The sequence below is a fragment of the Polyodon spathula genome, chromosome 10, assembly GCF_017654505.1.
Source record: "Polyodon spathula isolate WHYD16114869_AA chromosome 10, ASM1765450v1, whole genome shotgun sequence".
Lineage (NCBI taxonomy): Eukaryota > Metazoa > Chordata > Actinopteri > Acipenseriformes > Polyodontidae > Polyodon > Polyodon spathula.
The window spans coordinates 45,869,929-45,890,790 of NC_054543.1; the positions used below are offsets into that span (position 1 = coordinate 45,869,929).

The following is a 20,862-nucleotide window of genomic DNA, read 5'->3' on the forward strand; positions in this document are numbered from 1 at the left end:
GCTTTTCTCCAGGGCTTTGTTTCTTTCTATTGTCTTCCACTCAGGAAAGAATGATGAGTGTCACTTGATGATTATTTTCTATCTGAAGTATTTTTTAATTAACATATATATTTAATGTTATTTATAGTTGAAAGAGATTCTGCCCAAAGAGATGTTGTGTTTCTGCTTGATGGTTCTGATGACACTAGAAATGGATTCCCAGCAATCCGCGAGTTTGTTCGAAAAGTCGTGGAGAACTTGGATGTGGAGGAAAATAAAGATCGAGTTGCTGTGGTGCAGTACAGTAATGATGCAGCTGCAGCTTTCTACCTGAATACATATTCAACAAAGGAAGATGTCCTTAATACCATCAGAGGCCTGAGACATAAAGGTGGAAGACCCCTCAACACTGGAGCAGCTCTCCAGTTTGTTATGGACAATGTCTTTGCAGCTTCCTCTGGTAGCAGACGTCTTGAGGGTGTGCCCCAGGTTTTAATGCTGCTGACTGGTGGAAAGTCCAGAGATGATGTTGGGGCTTCAGCAACTGCCCTAAAAGGGCTTGGAGTAGTGCCTTTTGGTATCGGAACAAGAAATGCAGATACCAGGGAGTTGCAAACAATTTCATACGATCCTGCTTTTGCTCTTTCTGTTTCTGACTTCTCTGACCTTCCAAACATCCAGCAGCAACTTCTATCCTCTCTGACACGAATTGCCAGAGAGCGAACAACAGAGACACCAACAGTCTTAGGTAAGGACCAGGTTCTTTAAAGTGAAAACAGCGATTTGAACACAAAGTGCCATTATTTTTCTGCAAGTACCTGTTTGATTGGAGTTTTTGGTATCTGATGCATTCTTACTTTGCTTAAAAGTGAAGTGCTAATGACATATAATTAATAGCATCCTCCCAATTTTAAGCAATATTGAATGTATCAGTGTTGTTTTGTTTAAATGTTGTTGTTTTTTTTTCTACATAAACATTTCTGATTTAATTTGGTCTTGGTTCTTTAGACCAGGCTTTTCTTGAGCATCTTTCCATTGTCTTCCACTCAGGAAACAATGTGGAATTTTAGACCTTACAACCAACTATCATAACTGCACTCCCAGAGCCATCTTTTTGGATTGTTTTCTATGTTTCCTAAGTGACTAGTGTGGCATTTTATATTCAGTTTCTAAGTGAACAGACAAGAGCCACCTCATTTGATCTTGTCTTCTTTTCCAGACTGTACTGAATCTGCTGTCTTGGCATCTTCTCTTTTCGCAGTTTAAATAGCACTTATTATTATCTGTATTTTATACATGGACATGGCGTAGACTGGTGAAGTATCTTGAATACATGGCTGTTGGCTTAGAAATCAAAATGTGAAATGCAGTTTTTTAATTATTTATTATTTATTATTTTCTTCTTGGGAATGATATATGCTGTGCCCGTGTTTATATAAATAAATATTTACTTTTAGTTATTAATACATACGCGGTAAAGAATTTACGCATGAGTATAAGGCTGACCGATGGTTAAAGAAAGGTGCTTTTAACCAGGAGTGACCTTGAGGAAGTCACTTAACATCTTTATACTCCAACTTTTAGAGAAAAATTGGTATTTGGCTGTTCGCCTCAAAATTTCTTTGAGCTCAACTGGCAAATCACAAGAAAAAGCAGACTGGGACATGCCAGCAACAATTGCGAATGTTTAAAACATGCTTTCAAAAGTTTTTTTAACAAATTGATGCAATTATAAGTGCCACAATTGCCCACAGCTTTCATACTTCTCATTATAATATTTTTAAATCCTTATTTGCACTGTCTCCGCCCCCTTTTTGCAAATTTATGCAGGAATGCCCATAATTACATATTCATCTACAGTTGAACTGCAAACAAAAGCTGCTGCCACAAAGCATTCCCTAAAAAGTCTCAAATAACATTACGCTTGTTTAGTACATTTCACCCAAAACTTCTTCAGCTAAGACGACATAAGAAGATATTTGATGAAGATATCATGGAGCTTTACATTATGAAATGTACGACGTTGAAGACAATCTTGCATTACTTTTCTGAAGGGTGTTACTTGTGCTAAGATTTCCGTTAACACGTCTTCAAAAGTTCTCCAACTAAATTGTGTTTTTTAATTAACACGTTATTTAATGTTATTTATAGTTGAAAGGGATTTTGCCCAAAGGGATGTTGTGTTTCTATTTGTTGGTTCTGATGACACTGATGTATTGATGTACTACAGTACAGTAATGACCCAGAAGGAAATTTCTACCTGAATATTTATTCAACCAAGGATGACATCCTTAATACCATCAGAGGCCTGAGACATAAAGGTGGAAGACCCCTCAACACTGGAGCAGCTCTCCAGTTTGTTATGGACAATGTCTTTACTGCTTCTTCTGGTAGCAGACGTCTTGAGGGTGTGCCCCAGGTTTTAATTCTGCTGACTGGTGGAAGGTCCAGAGATGATGTTGGGGCTTCAGCAACTGCTCTAAAAGGGCTTGGGTTTGTGCCTTTTGGTATCGGAACAAGAAATGCAGACGTCATGGAAAAACAGTTGCATATGATCCTAGTTACGCTTTTTCTGCCTGTGACCTTCAAAGTATTGAGCAAGTATTTATGTCCTCTGTTACAGGAGTTTCATTGTAGAGAACAGCAGAACCCCTACAATCATAGATAAGGGAGAATGAATTAAAACTAGAACTGCTTAGAACCATATTGTGGGTCATTTTGACCCACACATTTTTAAACTGCTTAGATATGAAAATGAAAGACAAACGATCAGATGGAACTCAGAAGTTTTATTAATGAACATCATTTCAAACATTTGGACTGCAGAAACGCAGTATTTAATCACCCAGCTGCTTATCCCAGGATTCCACGTGGAGTGCAAAACAAGTCCAAATTTGTCACTCCCGAGAGAATAGCATGCAGTCGCTTATATGTGCATCTGCAAATTTTAACACATCTTTTTAAAGTGCTTCAGTTAATAAATAAGTTGACAATAGAGTAAAGTTGTCTGCAGTTTTGATTTTCACTGGCAGATGGCAACAGTCCCTAAGAAATGTACTTGACTGACCAGGTCATCTGTATACATACAGCTGAGAGTGACAAATGGATGCCTGTGTATGTACAGGTTTGGTACTGGTCAAAACGGCCTATTTATTTATTGTACCTACTGATAATAATTCATATAAGAGCGTGTGATGGGGAACTACCCCATCTATATGAATGTGTTTGGAACTGGCAGGGAGGGGGTTAAATTCCTCCCTGCCAGGAAAACATGTGAGAATGTGGCTGGAGCTCTAATTGAATAATTAGTAATTATTGATTAATTGGGCTCCAGCCACAGGGGATAAAAGCCAGGGGAGAGGCCCTGGCTGAGAGGGTGTTCTTTTGTTTGGGAGTTTGCTTTTGTGTTGGAGAGCTTTATGTTTAGAATAAAGGAGTGTCTTGTTTTAAAAGACCTGGAACCTGACCGTTTACTTTGTAAGTTCATTTTGGTTATTTCTGTTTGATCCTCTTTCTGTTGGCCCTTGTGCCTATTTATTTGATTATTTTTGTTTAATAAAGAACTTTATTTTTGCCTTTACTCTGTCTCTGAGCCTTAGCTCTCTGTCATCCTGTCACAGAGCGCTATACACCCATGCCGGAAACTGGGGAAGATACTGTACATGACGTGACTGAAAATGTGCAACTGAGGTTTTCTGATGTATATGTGTTAGATAAAGATGTGAGCATTGATGAGGGTTTGAAGTCTGCTTTGAAATTTATCACACAAAAAATAATTTCTAAAAAGTGATATGCCTGCACAAGTATTATTTATACTTATCTAATGCTGCCATTGGAAAAAATATATATGATGTGATCTATATTATAAACACATTGTTGTTATTTAAGTTCTATTGAAATAATGTATTTCCCGCTTTTCATAATAATAAAAAAGTGTGTATTTTCAAAAATATGGCAATGTACATACAAAACTGTAAAAGTAAAAAAAAAAAAACAGTAACATAAAAATGAATATACTGCTTCCGGGCATGTAACCCTATGCTGAATACGCCTCTGTACCGCAGCAGCTTTCAGCAGCATTTGTCTATTGCACTGGAGCCTGTACTCCACTGCGTTTCTTCTTCCTGTATTACTCTGTTTGTTTATTTGTTGTAATTATTTAAAAATTGTAGTTCTCATAAACTGGTACGTCACTTTGAATAAAAGTGTCAGCTAAATACAATAATAATAATAATAATAATAATAATAATAATAATGTGCATCTGGGGGCAAATGAGGCAGCTGTGGCTATTCAATCCTACTTGATCATTCAAAGACCAGTGTATGTAACGTGAATAACATCAAATAGCACCCAAAAAAGCACAATCCTCACAGATGTAAAGCAAAAAAGAAAATACAACTGAATTATTGTTCAAAGTTAGCGCATACAGCGATTACAAAAAAATGTGTAAACACTTTTGTGTATATAGATGTAAATGGGTAGGCCTATATACATACAAAACTATAAAACTGAAATATTTGTTTTTCTAAAAGTAATATATCTATATATATGTTTCATATTAGGTGCAGAAATTGTTATCCTACATTCCATTTCCCTTTGCTGCGTGTATTTATGGGCAGCTTGCAGGATTCAAATGGAAATGGCTACTTTCAAGATTAAATATTTCCTTCTGATATTTTTCTTGAACAAAATGAAGGGTTGATGTCTCCCAGATATATTGAGAAATGAAGCAACTAGGCTTTCACTGAGTTGGCAACTTGGTGCAATTGTACAAATCCATTATCAGCAAATCTCGGCCTCGTTGCTCTCTGATAGGAGTAGTCAGTTTACAAACAAAGAAAGACTCGAATTAAAAAAAAAAGTGTGCTAGAGGAGGAGGGGGCGTGTCTTGTTTGCTATATTTACAAAAAAAATAGAATATATTACGTTATATTAAAACGAAAACTAATCCAAAACTGGTCAAATTGACCCACGTAACAGTTCTAGTGTTAAAGGGATTCAGGCAGAAAGTAAAGTTCACAAATGTAGTTTATGTGGAAACTGTGTACTGTTGTTTATCTTTTATTGTGTTGTTAACTGTGCCAGGCTTCATAGTTATCCTTAGCTATCCTATATTTGCTTTCTGTGGACAATTTGATCACCAGTGCCTATAATGACATCACATTGAGCACCTCAAATAAGTGTAATCTCTTCATTAGAACCCCCTCCCCCCTGCCTTTTTAATGCAATGATTTTGTCTTGCGCAATGGTGAAATGCTTGTTTTAAAGTACTGTTGATTTAAATATGTGTTTTATGTTTTGCAGTTGAAATGGAAGGTGCAAAAAAGGATGTAATCTTCCTGATCGATGGGTCTGATGATGTTGGACGTGACTTCCCCACAATTCAAGAGTTTGTCCGAAGAGTTGTGGAAAATCTTAATGTTGCTGAGAATAAGATCCGTGTAGCTGTGGTCCAGTACAGTGACACTCCCAATGCTGATCTGTACCTGAATTCACATACAACCAAACAAGGGGTTCTTAATGCTGTCAAGGGACTGAGACACAAAGGTGGAAGGCCACTTAATACTGGTGCAGCGCTTACTTTTGTCAAGAATAATGTAATTTCCCCTTCATCTGGTAGCAGAATCCGTGAAGGTGTTCCCCAGTTTTTAATTGTTGTGACAGGAGGACCATCACGTGATGATGTACAAGGTCCAGCAACAACTCTTAAACAAGCTGGGGTTGTACCCTTTGGTATAGGAGCCAGAAATGCTGATTCCAATGAGCTGCAAATTATTTCCTATAATTCTCGGTTTGTTTATCCAGTTAATGAATTCCGTGACATCTACAGTGTCCAACAACAACTAATATCCTCCTTGACAGAATTGTCTAAAGAAGAAATTGATCGTGAAGGGCCGACTTATCCAGTTGTTACAGGTAAGAGAAAATCCTGCATAATAAATGTGAATGAAGCTCTGCATCACAGTCAGCTGTCATGATGGAACCCATAACAGTAGCAGCATGCCCTGGGTTCATTTAAATACAGGAATATAGTATACAATATTATGCAATGAGAATGATATGACTGACCAAGCAGAAGTAAATCTTCAGGACACTTTGAAGCATAATGGATAATGACATGGAAGTATTTTGTCTGAATAGATATAGAGATGAGGTTTAACAAAATTCAAATACTTTATACAGGTTGTTTTATCACTCTATGGTCAGTCGTTGTTTATTGATACTACAGAGTGCATAATTTTTCAATTGATTCCTCCAGCAGTTCTTTAGAAATTTATGGGGGTGACGGACGACTAATTCTCAGTCATTGTTTTTTTTTTTTTACTTATATATAGATATGTAGATAATAATTAGATGTCCTATTTACAACCTCACATAATGATTGTTATTGCATTGTATTACAGCTTTCCAAGACAGTGACAAGAGGGATGTTGTGTTTTTAGTTGATGGCACATCCGCAGTGAGAAATGATTTAGGTAGCATCGGCGACCTGATTACCAGAGTGGTAAATCAGTTGGATGTTGGTTTGAACAAAGTGAGAATCTCTGTGGTGCAATACAGTGATGATGCCAAGACGGAGTTCCTACTCAACGAACACTCCACCAAAGAAGAGGTTCTCAGTGCAGTCCAGAGAATCAGAAACAAAGGTGGGAACAAGTTGAACACCGGCAAAGCACTAGAGTTTGTTTCAAGAAACATCTTCCAGAGGCAGGCAGGTAGTAGGATAGAAGAAAACGTCCCTCAGTTCCTGATTCTCATCACTGGGGGAAGGTCTGCAGATGATGTTTTCGCTCCTGCTGAAAGGTTAAAGAAGAACAACGTGGCACCTTTTACCATTGGAGCGAAGAATGCTGATGAAGAGGAGTTAAAGCTGATATCTCTCTCTCCTGAATACTCTTACACTGTAAAAGAGTTCCGTGATCTGACTGACATTGATCAGCAGCTGCTGACACCTGTAAAGACGTTAAGTGCCACTGATATCAGACAGAAGATCCCTTCGGTTACAACTGAAGGTAAGTGAAATGAAGGTGTAAATATACTGTGTATTTTCATGGCGTCTCATCTGATCTAGAAGTAATTCACAAACCCTAAACATGCAGTTGTGGGTGGGTAAGCAGCATGTATCAATGAAAATGTGGAATTACTTCTTGAAAGGAAAATCTCCCTCTCTTTTCATTTGAACAGTGATTTCTAACCTTGGGAAAAAGGACATAATTTTCCTTATTGATGGTTCTGACAGTGTTGGCGGGGATGGCATAGCGCATATTCGAGACTTCATGATCCAGGTCCTCCAGCAGCTTGATATTGGTCCTAATCAGATACAAGTTGCTGTGGTGCAGTATAGCCGTACCCAGAAAACAGAATTCTCTCTGAACACCCACTCTAACAAGATAGCTGTGATAAATGCAGTGAGAAGACTTCGCCACATGGGTGGCTCCACTGTAAATCTGGCAGAGGCAATAGACTATGTTGTGAGAAAGGAACTGATGGCAGCAAACGGAGCCAGACTAGATGCCTCACAGCACTTAGTGGTACTCACTGGAGGGAGATCCCAAACTGACGTGAGCAAATATGGCAATCTGTTAAGAAGAACAAATGTCAACTGTATAGGAATTGGTGCCAAGAATGCAGATGGAAGACAACTGGCTGAAATTGCCACAACCAGTGAAGATGTTCTTCAAGTAAGCGACTTCGCCAACCTTCCTGGAATTCAGGACAAGTTCATTGCAAGACTGAGTGGAACAACGCTACCAACACCTACTGAGCCTACTGACTTTGAAAATGGATATGGTAAGAAGTTAAGAAGGAAATTAATTAAGACAATCTTGGTGCTTGATTGCCATGGCATATTTAATGCAACAAAAATATAGTATAAGGCATTATAATATATCAGAATATATGATAAACTGAAGGTGTATTGTTCCATTCAATTATACAGGTGTAGTAATTAACTTAAAAATTTGTATCCTGAAGTGAATCAGTGACCTTTTTTAAGACATGTTTATAAAAAGAAATAAAGAATTAGTCAGATATATATATATATATATATATATATATATATATAATATATATATATATATATATATATATACAGTACTGTGCAGAAGTTTTAGGCAGGTGTGAAAAAATGCTGTAAAGTAAGAATGCTTTCAAAAATAGACATGTTAATAGATTATATTTATCAATTAACTAAATGCAAAGTGAGTGAACAGAAGAAAAATCTACATCAAATCCATATTTGGTGTGACCACCCTTTGCCTTCAAAACAGCATCAATTCTTCTAGGTACACTTGCACAAAGTCAGGGATTTTGTAGGCATATAGTCAGGTGTATGATTAAACAATTATACCAAACAGGTGCTAATGATCATCAATTCAATATGTAGGTTGAAACACAATCATTAACTGAAACAGAAACAGCTGTGTAGGAGGAATAAAACTGGGTGAGGAACAGCCAAACTCAGCTAACAAGGTGAGGTTGCTGAAGACAGTTTACTGTCAAAAGTCATACACCATGGCAAGACTGAGCACAGCAACAAGACACAAGGTAGTTATACTGCATCAGCAAGGTCTCTCCCAGGCAGAAATTTCAAGGCAGACAGGGGTTTCCAGATGTGCTGTCCAAGCTCTTTTGAAGAAGCACAAAGAAACGGGCAACGTTGAGGACCGTAGACGCAGTGGTTGGCCAAGGAAACTTACTGCAGCAGATGAAAGACACATCATGCTTACTTCCCTTCGCAATCGGAAGATGTCCAGCAATGCCATCAGCTCAGAATTGGCAGAAAACAGTGGGACCCTGGCACACCCATCTACTGTCCGGAGAAGTCTGGTCAGAAGTCGCCTTCATGGAAGACTTGCGGCCAAAAAGCCATACCTCCGACGTGGAAACAAGGCCAAGCGACTCAACTATGCACGAAAACACAGGAACTGGGGTGCAGAAAAATGGCAGCAGGTGCTCTGGACTGATGAGTCAAAATGTGAAATATTTGGCTGTAGCAGAAGGCAGTTTGTTCGCCGAAGGGCTGGAGAGCGGTACACGAATGAGTGTCTGCAGGCAACAGTGAAGCATGGTGGAGGTTCCTTGCAAGTTTGGGGCTGCATTTCTGCAAATGGAGTTGGGGATTTGGTCAGAATTAATGGTCTCCTCAATGCTGAGAAGTACAGGCAGATACTTATCCATCATGCAATATCATCAGGGAGGCATCTGATTGACCCCAAATTTATTCTGCAGCATGACAACGACCCCAAACATACAGTGAAAGTCATTAAGAACTATCTTCAGCGTAAAGAAGAACAAGGAGTCCTGGAAGTGATGGTATGGCCCCCACAGAGCCCTGATCTCAACATCATCGAGTCTGTCTGGGATTACATGAAGAGAGAGAAGCAACTGAGGCTGCCTAAATCCACAGAAGAACGGTGGTTAGTTCTCCAAGATGTTTGGGCCAACCTACCTGCCGAGTTCCTTCAAAAACTGTGTGCAAGAGTACCTAGAAAAATTGATGCTGTTTTGAAGGCAAAGGGTGGTCACACCAAATATGGATTTGATGTAGATTTTTCTTCTGTTCACTCACTTTGCATTTTGTTAATTGATAAATATAAACTATTAACATGTCTATTTTTGAAAGCATTCTTACTTTACAGCATGTTCTCACACCTGCCTAAAACTTTTGCACAGTACTGTGTATATATATATATATATATATATATATATATATATATATATATATATATATATATATATTTGTCCAAATATATTTTCTTTTCTTTGAAACATCATTGAAAGTGCATAATGAACAGTCCTTTCCACCATGTTGGCATGGACATATTTCCCAATGCTTTCTAGGCAGTGTGTGTTAAATGGAGTCCAAACTGGAACGTGACTTTCCCTGTCCAGCAAAGAGAGTGTAACAGACCAACATGAGCGGGAGGGCTGCTTGCTTTTATAGCATTGTGCCTTCAGAGACGATAATGCAGTATTAATTGAAAGTTCAGCTGCACAGTAATAAGGTAGTGAGGGAAGAAAATGATGTTAAAACCTACATGGAAGGTCTTCCACCTTTGATGTGATGTTGAGAAGCAGCCAATGGTAGTTAGTGTTCATTATAGTGAATAGCAACAACCACCACCACCTGATGTGGGGCTGCTTGGTTTCTGTTGAATAAAGGTTTATGCTGAATACAATTTTCAGTATATATTTAATTCTTTCTTTCTTTCTTTCTTTCTTTCTTTCTTTCTTTCTTTCTTTCTTTCTTTCTAAATTCTCTGAAATGTCATACTAAGATGATTTTATTATTTTTTTCCACCCATGCAGATCAACCGAAGCCAAAAGTTGCAGATATTGTGTTTTTAGTGGACGGCTCCAATAATTTCAACAAGGCCGACTTTGATCATATAATGCAATTCATTGTTGGCTTGGTCGACATCTTTGACGTAAAGGACTCCATACAGGTTGCCTTGGCACAGTACACCAAGGACGTAACCGATGAGTTTTTCTTTAACACTTACACGTCCAAAGATGACATTGTAGCAGCAATAGAGAGAACGAACTACAGAGGGGGCGGGCGGGGGATCAACACAGGGGCTGCCATCAAGCACATTCAGGACAGGCATTTCGTGAAGGCTGCAGGGAGCAGGGCGCATGAGGGCATCCCGCAAATTGCTTTGATTGTGACAGGCGGGAAGTCCCAAGACGATGGGGGTGCGGCAGCACTGGCCCTTAGAGGAACTGGTGTGCGGATATACGCAGTGGGAGTCGGGGATACTCTCAGTGAAATCAACAAGCTGGCAAGTGAAAAAACAACCGTCTTTAGGGCCTCAACAGCCCAAGGGCTCTCAGAGCTGAGTGAACAGCTCCTGGTGATACTTTCTGATGAAATGAAGGGGATACAAATCTGCACTGGAGCTCCAGAGATTACAAAAGGTAAAATCAGGATATTTGTGATACACACATACAAAAACAAACTTAAATTGTGTTCTGTAGTGTGGCATTATTCCCCCTGTACATGGCATCACAAAAGAGATAATATAATCACCTCTTATGCCTCATTTCCACTGCCTTTTCCCAGGTATAGTTGAGCTGAATGATCTGACTGCATTCCAGTGTAATTTTGTCAGGTGTAGCGACCGAGGAAGTAGTAGTGTGACAGTAAAGGAACATAGTGCGGCATTAAAAGGTCACCATTATTTTCATTTTGACTCTGCATAAGCAACCGCTTTATAAGTTCCAGCTATCTTTAATGACTTTCTGTCCCTATTCACTTCCTGTTACAGGTATAACCCTAACACAAGAAATGAATGAGAATGATAAACAGCAAAACAATAAGAGACCATTGCCGTTCTGCCGTGGGATTTTTTGTTGGTTATTACCCCATTGATGTGGTTCTAGCTCATGAAATTCAATTCTGTAAAACTTACCGGTTCGCAATGTAGGACTCACATGCATAGTTTTGAAATAAGCACATATTGTAGCAAACATGTATTTAATTTTTTTTTTCAAAGTGCTTTCTGGTAATATAGTTAGGGTTAAATGAAGCTCTCAGTTTGAATTTCTTACTTCCATGTAGTATGTTACTGTTTATTTAATGTTCAAATATAAAATACTGATACTTGAGTTCTGACCACAGCGATTTGCTAAATAGTGTGTCACTGACTGTACAGCATGCCAGTCAGTAGAGGAAGCAGTTGGTTAGAGATATTATCTGATATTATCTCAACCCTTTCAACAAATTATTTCTTGTCATTTACCAACCAGATGCTTTCCTAATGTCTGACATGATTTGCTTCCAGTGATATGCTTTGACACTCTCACACTGTTTCTTTAATAGTCCTACATACAGTATATGATCTAAATAGCAAATGGGAGTGTATAAGAGGTAGCTATAAACCTATAAGGTTACTGCAGGTATTCCAGTAAATTGCCTGATTTTTGGTAATATTCAGCTTTTTACCATGTAGCGGAAGGGCAAGGGTTTCTGCCTTATGAACATTGACCGTAGGTATTGATTTTAGCAACCACAAATCCATCCCTCCATCTAAATATTCAAATGTTTTTGTTTTTAACAGATTGTAAACTTGAGGTCTTGGTGGGATTTGATGTCTCCAATGTGGGTGCCGGGCAGAACATTTTTGCAGTCCAGAGAGGACTTGAGTCCAAGATGGAGGCAATCTTCCAGAGGATTTCACAGATGAGGGTGACTAGCTGCTCTGGCTCCCAGGTCCCCTCTGTGAGGGTTGGTCTTCTGGCACTAACCTCAGCTGGGCAGCAGGTCGGTTTCGACTTCTCTGAGTACAAGCAAGAGCTGTATGAGCAGTTCAGAGCACTGCGCACTCGAGGACCGTACATTCTGTCTACAAAGACTGTGGATGCATACAGGGACAAATTTGTAGCCAGCAGTACACCGGGAGCTGTCAAGGTAAGCTATCCTTGCTTGAAAAACTTCATGTATAAAATGTGTTATCCTTTCCATATTAGATATTACTAACGTAGCATGTTTTTACACAATGAAATGTATAAGAAGCATTTTGAACATATAACACTCTAACTGTGGACTCAAAACTATTAACTTGTTGAGACAGAATTACCTGGATTGTTTAAGACCCAACTTAACAAAGTTCTGAGATCAATCACTTACTGTACTAGGAACAGGACAAGCTTATTAAATGGGCCTCATGAAGGGTTAATTATTTTCACCCTTTTTGTTAGGTGATAATCCACCTCACAGATGGTCTGGAGGATGGGTTTGCTGAAGTGAAAGCACGTGTGGAAGCGCTTCGTTCGGCAGGTGACTGGCCTTCTCATTTTGTTCTTTCTTTAGCCAAGTATGTAAACTGATAAGCAAGTAGTAAACATGAGTGTAAAGGATGCACGAAAAAAGGAAACAATGTTGATGTTTACTTGCCTGTTGCAGAGGTGCCAAAATGTGAAGTTAATTTAGCAGTTTTACATATTTAAAATCAGTTTATTGCTTGGGCCCATTCCTTGCAGATGCACAAAGGCCTTTTGTTTGGTTTCTTATGGCTTGTTTCCACCCACTACTGGGATTGATCCAAAGGTGGTTTGGAACCATTCCCATTCATTTCTATCTGCAGCAGAATAATATTGATATGGTTTGAACTGGATCTCTGAAAAACTTTTGAGGACTGAGAGAATTATATCTGGCCCAGTCGCTCTGATGGAGGAAGTATTATAGGAAAGTTCTATAGTCAAATGACTCCCAGTGACATATGACATTCTGAGTTGATATAAAGGAGAGCACTGCCATTTGAACATAAATGACTGGATGCTGATGAAAACGGTCTCAGCTAGAATACAGAGAAATCTAGTCAAGATTGAGTATATCCATGTGACAGATGGAAATGCAGATGAAATTATTTGTAAGAGACTAATAAAGAGACATGCCCTCATAAATAGCTGCATTGTGGGCCATTGCTCGTCAAATCACATGTTGTGTGTCTGTGCTTAATTTAAAAGATGTGAGTGCCTTCATCCTGGTCGGCCTGGAGCGGGTGTCTGATTTTGAAAACGCAGTACTGCTGGAGTTTGGTCGTGGATTCAGATACTCCAAACCTCTCCGGATAAACCTGCTGGATTTAGACTATGAACTGTCAGAGGAACTGGTGAGCTAACGCTGTCTGTTTCCAAAAAATAAAGTTTATAAACATGTTAGATTATTCTTAACCATTCTATATCCTTTTGTTATCAAGAGCATCTGTGGGAAAGTTATTTTCGTTGTTTGTTTTTACTTGAATTAAGGTCAGTTTGGTGGCTTCATAGCTTCATGGCTCTGAATTACTTCTGAAAGGAGCTCGCCTATTAGAGTAAGACTGCCATACTGCACACGATGTGATTGTATACAAAAAAGAGCAGCGTTGCATTAATGTAAAAAAAAAAAACATGCAAAGAATAAAAAAGATCATTGCTGGTAAGGTTGCTAGCGCTAACAGGTTATAACTCCTTTAGCCATATAGCTTGTATATTGTATTACAGTGTCCCTATTTAATTGAGGTTCCCATAGCTTTTTTTCTTGCTTTTATTTTCCTCATACCCAGAGATTTTAACCATGGCTTTAGGGTTCCTCTTTGAGATGTCATGTCAGGTCCAGACCTAAAGCTGCATACCTTGTTAAAAGCATAGCAGGCACACAATAAAGCACAGTTAATCTACATTGACTTTATTATTTATTTACTCCTGTTCCAAAAAGGACAACGTTGCTGAACGTGAATGCTGCGGAGTGCCATGTAAGTGCACCGGTCAAAGAGGGGACAGAGGCCCGCCAGGAATCCCTGGAATAAAGGTAGCAAAAAATATATAATGCTCACCATTTTTGATTTTTTTTTTTTTCTTTAAATGTCATGCCCATAATATTACACTACATATGCTCCGGTTGTTCAATGTCAATACACTGACCTTTAGCCCATATCCTTTTAAAAAAGTGTTTTATTGCTTTCATAGAAATTATTTTAATGAGCCTGGTAGTGTTGTAGTAATGCCTTTTACAGTAATTTGACTTGGTAGTTGTTTTTGTCATTAAACATGTTTTGTTTAGTTTTGCTTTAGCAATACATTTCTTTAACACATATGATGAAACCTAACTTCTTCCTCTGTTTTTGTTCTTGGATCACAGGGTTTGCCAGGAGGACTAGGATATGCAGGTCACCCAGGTGATGAAGGAGGACCAGTAAGTAGGACCAAGAAGCAATGCAACGATGGAACTTAAGTCAGCTTAAATAAGTAGAATTCCACATTCTTAAGATCCAATGAAGCTTATTTCCTGCAGAAAGTGGTATTGTAGCACTCTCGATGTGTTGTATCACTGCTTTATTTCATGCTAATGTAAGAGTTTTTTTTATTTTTTGTAGTACATGATATAAAACTTTTTGATAAAGAACAAAATCAATTAATTACATTTTTACGACTGTTGCTCATTACTGGTAATGTAAAATGAAAGGACCTGACACATGATCAGCAGATTGAGATATTTATTTCAATGTACTTCTTTCTTCTTGTGTGACAGGGCGAGAGGGGTCCTCCAGGTGTGAATGGAACCCAAGGCTTCCAAGGGTGCCCAGGGCAGAGAGGCATTAAGGTAAGATGAACATGACCTCATTTCTCTGTATAACCTTCACGTGCAATCATATAAATACACTAAACGTATTGAACAGTTACCCATAACAAAACGCTGCCGCCATTGATGGGCCTCATGTATGAGTCACGTTTGTGAGGTATTCTTTTTTGATCCAGTATATTCTGAATATCTACCAAACAGCATATAAACCAGCCTAGCAACTGCTTACTCCTGCTGAACTAAAAATTAGAGTTTGCAGTCTCTGATTCAATATCTAGGTTCAGCTGTAATAAATAAATAAATAAATAAATACTATATATAGTATTTATTTATTTATTTAGTTTTATTTTATTTATTTATATATATATATATATATATATATATATATATATATATATATATATATATATATATATAAAATATAGTTTATTGTTACACATTTAATGTAGTGTTTGTATAAATCTCTAAATTTGTCTTAATTGGTTGGTTGGTACTGTAGTTTTCGGATCAACCATGGAGATGAAAAAGAAAAGTTCTACAAAAGGGAAACTGTTTCCATGACAAAGGTGTATGGCATTGCAAACTTTCAAACCGAGAAAAACCCGGTTATTATAATATCTTATCTATCTATCTATCTATCTATATCTAATATGATATCTATATGATATATATTATATACTATATATATATATATAATATCTATAATATATATATCATATCTATATATATATATATATATATATATATATTTGTATTACATCAAGTAGACGATTCCATAAGCAGTCTTATGCCATTATACCAAGTGGAATAAATAAATGAAAAATAAGCCATCTGTTCTGAGCAGTCCAGTCCGGTTTTGTAACTGACTTTATTTGTATTAACAATTTATTTTTTATTTGCTTTGGATTGTAGGGTTCTCGAGGATATTCAGGAGAGAAGGTGAGTGCAAATTCCCATCATAATAATCAGTTTCAATAATATTGCTTTTTTCGTTTGAATAAGCATGTCTGTATATGTTTGTAATTGTTTTGTTTTATTTCAGGGTGAAATTGGAGAAATTGGTTTAGATGGAATATATGGAGAAGAGGTAATGTTTCACTCTGTTGTTATGATTCATCTACAATTTTGCATATCCACCTGATTACTATTTCATATCACTACCAATTAACCCCATCTTAACACGCACACATATATCTATTTATCTCTATCTCTCTCTCTCTCTCTCTCTCTCTCTCTCTCTCTCTCTCTCTCTCTCTCTCTCTCTCTCTCTCTCTATATATATATATATATATATATATATATATATATATATATATATATATATATATATATAGAGAGAGAGAGAGAGAGAGAGAGAAATTGTGACCCAAAAAGCGAATTTAAGCACAAATCGGTCAGAGAACAGAAACAACACGCAATGATATTGCAGTTAATCAGGACAGTGGCTGATTGTTTATTATCTCCCTGGTCCCAGGCAGATTGGTTGTTGGGTTTTCATACATACAGGGTCTTACAGCCAGCAGAGTAGTGTAAACATTCCAAGTCATACACAGGTTTCCTATAATTCTCAAGTTCAGTAATTCTCCTTCACTCCCCACACCAATCCAGCAAGCTGTCACACCTATAAACACACACACACACCTTAATGAAGTTTTAGCTGTCCCTTAAATACAGGTGGCTTGGGGTTTGATTGCCCTATCAACAACCCATTAACAACCCATTAGTACCCCATCACATTCCTCCCAAGGCTCATGTCTCTGTCGGCCATTTTGTAACTTTGTCAGCCATTTTGTGCAAGGACACAACCCCGACAAAATGTCAGCCAAATACCTCCCATTGATTATCCCCTAGGACACGGTGCCAATATACTAAATAATAATTATAAATATATATATATTCGATGATTTTATATATTAATTTTTATTTATTTTTGGGAAGCTATGATGGTTTCTTGTAATATAAAAAAATATTATAAAATGTGTCATTACTTCAGAACTCCACTAAGCACACTTAATCGACTCTGTGCACAGTTCAGCAGATATTAGAGGTTCTTTAAACCATTTTTTATCATGGCTTTCATTTTTCCAGAGGACTGGGTGCCTCTTAAAACAACAGTAAACCAAAATCAAATGGGCGCTTGTAGGCAGGAGAAAGATGCTGACGTTCAGTAATTCCAGGCAATATGTTTTCCTTAATGAAACTGATGGGTATTTGTTTACATGTGCCATTCATATTCCATTACTGTGCTCTGGAATGTGTCTACAGTCATTTTTCTCTGTACTTCTGTGCTGCTTCTGCCAACCTGTCACACTGGTATACAAGATGTTACAGCGGTACCCTAGAAAGCTGTTACATGTTATTATTTACACAGACATATCTAAGGCATAAGAAGGCTAGATAACCTGAAACACATCATTCAAAGGAGGCAAGCTCTGTACTGATTTTAAAATGAGAAAGCTGAATACAGTGTGACAGACTTCTTTATTCCAAAATACATCAGTATCACAGACATAAGCCCAGATAGTTCAACTGGGGCACAATTCTGCATGTTTGAGTGAAACTCATGGAAATCAGTTTTGTGACTAATTACAAACTCTTTCTGTGATAAGTAATTCTCTTTTGTTTCAGGGGACCCGAGGGGTGGCAGGTCCTCCAGGAGATAGAGGAAACCCGGGAAGACAGGTGAGCAATATACTTTGTTTTATTAGTCTCACTGCCTAACAACGCCTTTGTTGGCTGTAAATATTGGAAATGTGCACTTGGTAAATCCTTAATCTTTTTGGCATTTCTTTACAGACCAGCTTATCCTTAGTTCATGGACTTTAACAAACTTTTCTCTTATTCAATAAAGCGATACACCTTTAGTGGGACCACCAACCCCTGTGCATGATTTTACAGCCTGGTGTATTTTAAAAGGTGCAACAAAAGAGAACCAGGTGGCTTTGGCTCCAATAAAAGTTGTGCTGCATCATTTTGACCTTTCAAATAGGGACTTAAAAAGTGAAATGTATTTGTTGTTTTATAGGGTCCAAAGGGCATCAAGGGAGAAAGAGGAGACAGAGGGGACACAGGTCTGCGAGGTGACCCTGTAAGTGCATTCAGTACAAACTGTTAAAACCATTTTCCATCTTGTTAAAAACGTTTTCTAAAGGGGCTGTATACAGTGTGTGTGTGTGTGGAATGATCAAAAAGGCCTGAAACAGCATGTTCAAAGTACATACTTTTGCACTCACCCATACCGGAGCCAGACATTGAACTGCATGGGAAAAAAGTGTGCTCAGGCTTACAGGCATAATCATCTTTTGGCTTTGTTTTTTAGGGTAATTCTGGAATTGACAACACTCAGAGAGGACCAAGGGGAGAGAAAGGAGATATGGGACCAATGGTAATGTCTAACTATCTTGATGTCCTACTCATATACTTAAGCACCTTGTAATCACACATCCATAATTTAAAATGATAATAAAAGAATAAAATACTATGGCTTTAATGTTTTTTAGGGAGATCCTGGTGAGGATGGTGGCAAGGGAACACCTGGAGTAGCAGGAAAGAAGGTAAGTTTACCTGTTCACCTGTACGACACAGCTGTGTGCTTTTTGTATATTACCTTAAAAATTGTTTTATAGGTCGCACTGGCGTAAAAATCACTGGCCACTTTTTGAGACTTCAATTTCAGGATTTAAACACCTTTTTTGTGTTTAAAATACTTTTTTTAACATTTATTGTTTTCTATATGCTCAACACCAATAAATAAAGAAATATATGCAGGTTTAGTTTTGAAATAATCCTTGTTTGCAACATTTTATTCCATTAATCATTTTACAGTGTTGTTTTAGTTTTTAGTTAAACTGCTATAAATATTTTTTTTTGAAAATGTAACAAGTAATAACTAACAGAGCGTAAAATCAGGTTACATACATTGCACATCACATCTGTATTAAACTACCTGTATTTTATTTTAGCTTATCAAGTACCTAAACAGGTTCAAGAACATAGCATCTTTGCTTTACTGAACATTTCTTTCCAAAACCATGCTTAGACGATAGTTCCCACTGCATTGGCTTTTACAAATTTGTTGTATTAATTCAAATTTAAAAGAAAATTATTACAGTCCTGCTTCATCAATTAAAAAGCAAAAAAAAAACAATAAACTAAACAGTGCACCATTTAATAACCAGTAAACAAAACATTTTAGTGTCGCACCAGTGTATAAAACACTCAAAAATGCCTAGAAAATCAACTTAGTCAATGATTTCTACAGTATATTCTCAGTCTGACTATATATTAAACACCATTCAGCCAGCAGTTATATACATGTGGCTTCCAAGGATATTGGAAGCATGCTATTTCTGCTATTCGTTCCATTGTAGAGTATGATTTTTAGTGTGTTGGTGCCAGCATGCTGAAAGCTTCGGTAGATCGCAGCAGCTCTGTACTTTATCCTGAACCTGGACCCATTTCCACTGGCTGCAGGTCATAACGACCTACAATTATCAAGAGAATTAGGAAACAAAGATCTTCGCTAATCTCAAGCAGCTGTTTAGTTTCTTTTGTTTTCTATAGCACAGTAACACGGACAATGGGGGGGGGGGGGGGGGGGGGGGGGGGGGGGGGGGGGGGGGGAAAACTCCGGGAAGATTATCTAATACTATTAAACTTTGACGTAGTATCCAAATTATTGGAACCCTCATAGAACTTGGGAAAAAAAAAAAAGTTTACTATAGCAGTCTCATAAAAAATGTAATTAAAAAAAAAAAAAAAAAAAAAAAAAAAACTTTCAGAACAAACAGCACAAATTGACCTGAGCAGTGTAACCTGCTCGATGACTCTGAGGTGTTTAAAACCAGCTTAATATACTGGTACGTGAAATAGAGTTAAATACAAAGAAGAGATCCGAGTGCATTGCTAAATGATGTTGTTTTATGTTATGCAGGGATCCTTCGGAAGACGAGGACCACCTGGACCACAAGTAAGCACTGAAGTAGCAAGAGATACATTAGATGGGTTATAGAGGCATGTATGCGTATGTACTTGCAAGGTAAGAGATACATTAGATGGGTTATAGAGGCATGTATGCGTATGTACTTGCAAGGTAAGAGATACATTAGATGGGTTATAGAGGCATGTATGTGTATGTACTTGCAAGGTAAGAGATACATTAGATGGGTTGTAGTTATAGAATCCTACATTTGTATGTAACTTGCAAGGTGCCCAACACCTTTATGTTGAATTTGTGGAAAATAATAATATAGTTGCCCTGATCCTGAACTGGAGGAAACATACACTACACTATAAGGCAGCTAGAGTTCAGAGATGTCTGCCCAGTGCTATTCTTTCTGTTTATCTTTAAAGCCAGCAGTTTAAGAAATCCTTACTGTTGCTAAAATATTGACAAATGCCAAGGGAAACAACATTGCTTCCTCCTCTGTCCATTGCTTTTCAATGGACTCAAAAGCCAAACAAATGCACACACAGAACTGCACAAAGTCTCACTCGTCACTCATCTCTTGATTTTTAGGGAACCAAAGGTACCCCAGGACCCCAGGGTTCCGCAGGAGACCAAGGAACGAGAGGTTCACAGGTACGTCTGTCAAAACAATTCCGATTTCTCCCATGCTACTGGCGAGAAACCTTCTTGGACATGCAATGACCTTGAAGAAAGATGTTTTTAAGGATTAAATGTTGTCATTATCTTGGAACAGTTTCATATATCTAATTAAAAAACATGTAACCTCTCTTTCCTGTTGGAAATCCAAATTTCTAAATGTGCATTAGCTTCCATTGTTATTTAAAAAAAAAGAAATTTGCAAGGACCCCT

The 20,862-nt window shown here is 37.8% G+C and overlaps 1 protein-coding gene across 6 annotated transcripts in view; it reads left to right on the forward strand.

The window, feature by feature from the left end:
* The window catches only part of LOC121322434 (collagen alpha-3(VI) chain-like), a 70,068-nt gene that overhangs the window by 34,277 nt on the left and 14,929 nt on the right, over positions 1-20,862 (forward strand). For 3 of the 6 annotated variants that reach the window (XM_041262394.1, XM_041262393.1, XM_041262397.1), the window contains 19 exons: positions 128-727; positions 5,285-5,896; positions 6,385-6,993; positions 7,166-7,771; positions 10,292-10,900; positions 12,043-12,392; positions 12,683-12,761; positions 13,451-13,596; positions 14,181-14,273; positions 14,604-14,657; positions 14,994-15,065; positions 15,957-15,983; positions 16,087-16,131; positions 17,673-17,726; positions 18,070-18,132; positions 18,364-18,429; positions 18,545-18,598; positions 19,978-20,013; positions 20,563-20,625. In XM_041262394.1, the coding sequence (XP_041118328.1) occupies positions 128-727; positions 5,285-5,896; positions 6,385-6,993; positions 7,166-7,771; positions 10,292-10,900; positions 12,043-12,392; positions 12,683-12,761; positions 13,451-13,596; positions 14,181-14,273; positions 14,604-14,657; positions 14,994-15,065; positions 15,957-15,983; positions 16,087-16,131; positions 17,673-17,726; positions 18,070-18,132; positions 18,364-18,429; positions 18,545-18,598; positions 19,978-20,013; positions 20,563-20,625 (4,238 nt within the window). The remainder of the gene's footprint in view (positions 1-127; positions 728-5,284; positions 5,897-6,384; positions 6,994-7,165; positions 7,772-10,291; positions 10,901-12,042; positions 12,393-12,682; positions 12,762-13,450; positions 13,597-14,180; positions 14,274-14,603; positions 14,658-14,993; positions 15,066-15,956; positions 15,984-16,086; positions 16,132-17,672; positions 17,727-18,069; positions 18,133-18,363; positions 18,430-18,544; positions 18,599-19,977; positions 20,014-20,562; positions 20,626-20,862) is intronic. The other 3 variants (XM_041262398.1, XM_041262399.1, XM_041262400.1) reach the window with 1 other exon arrangement.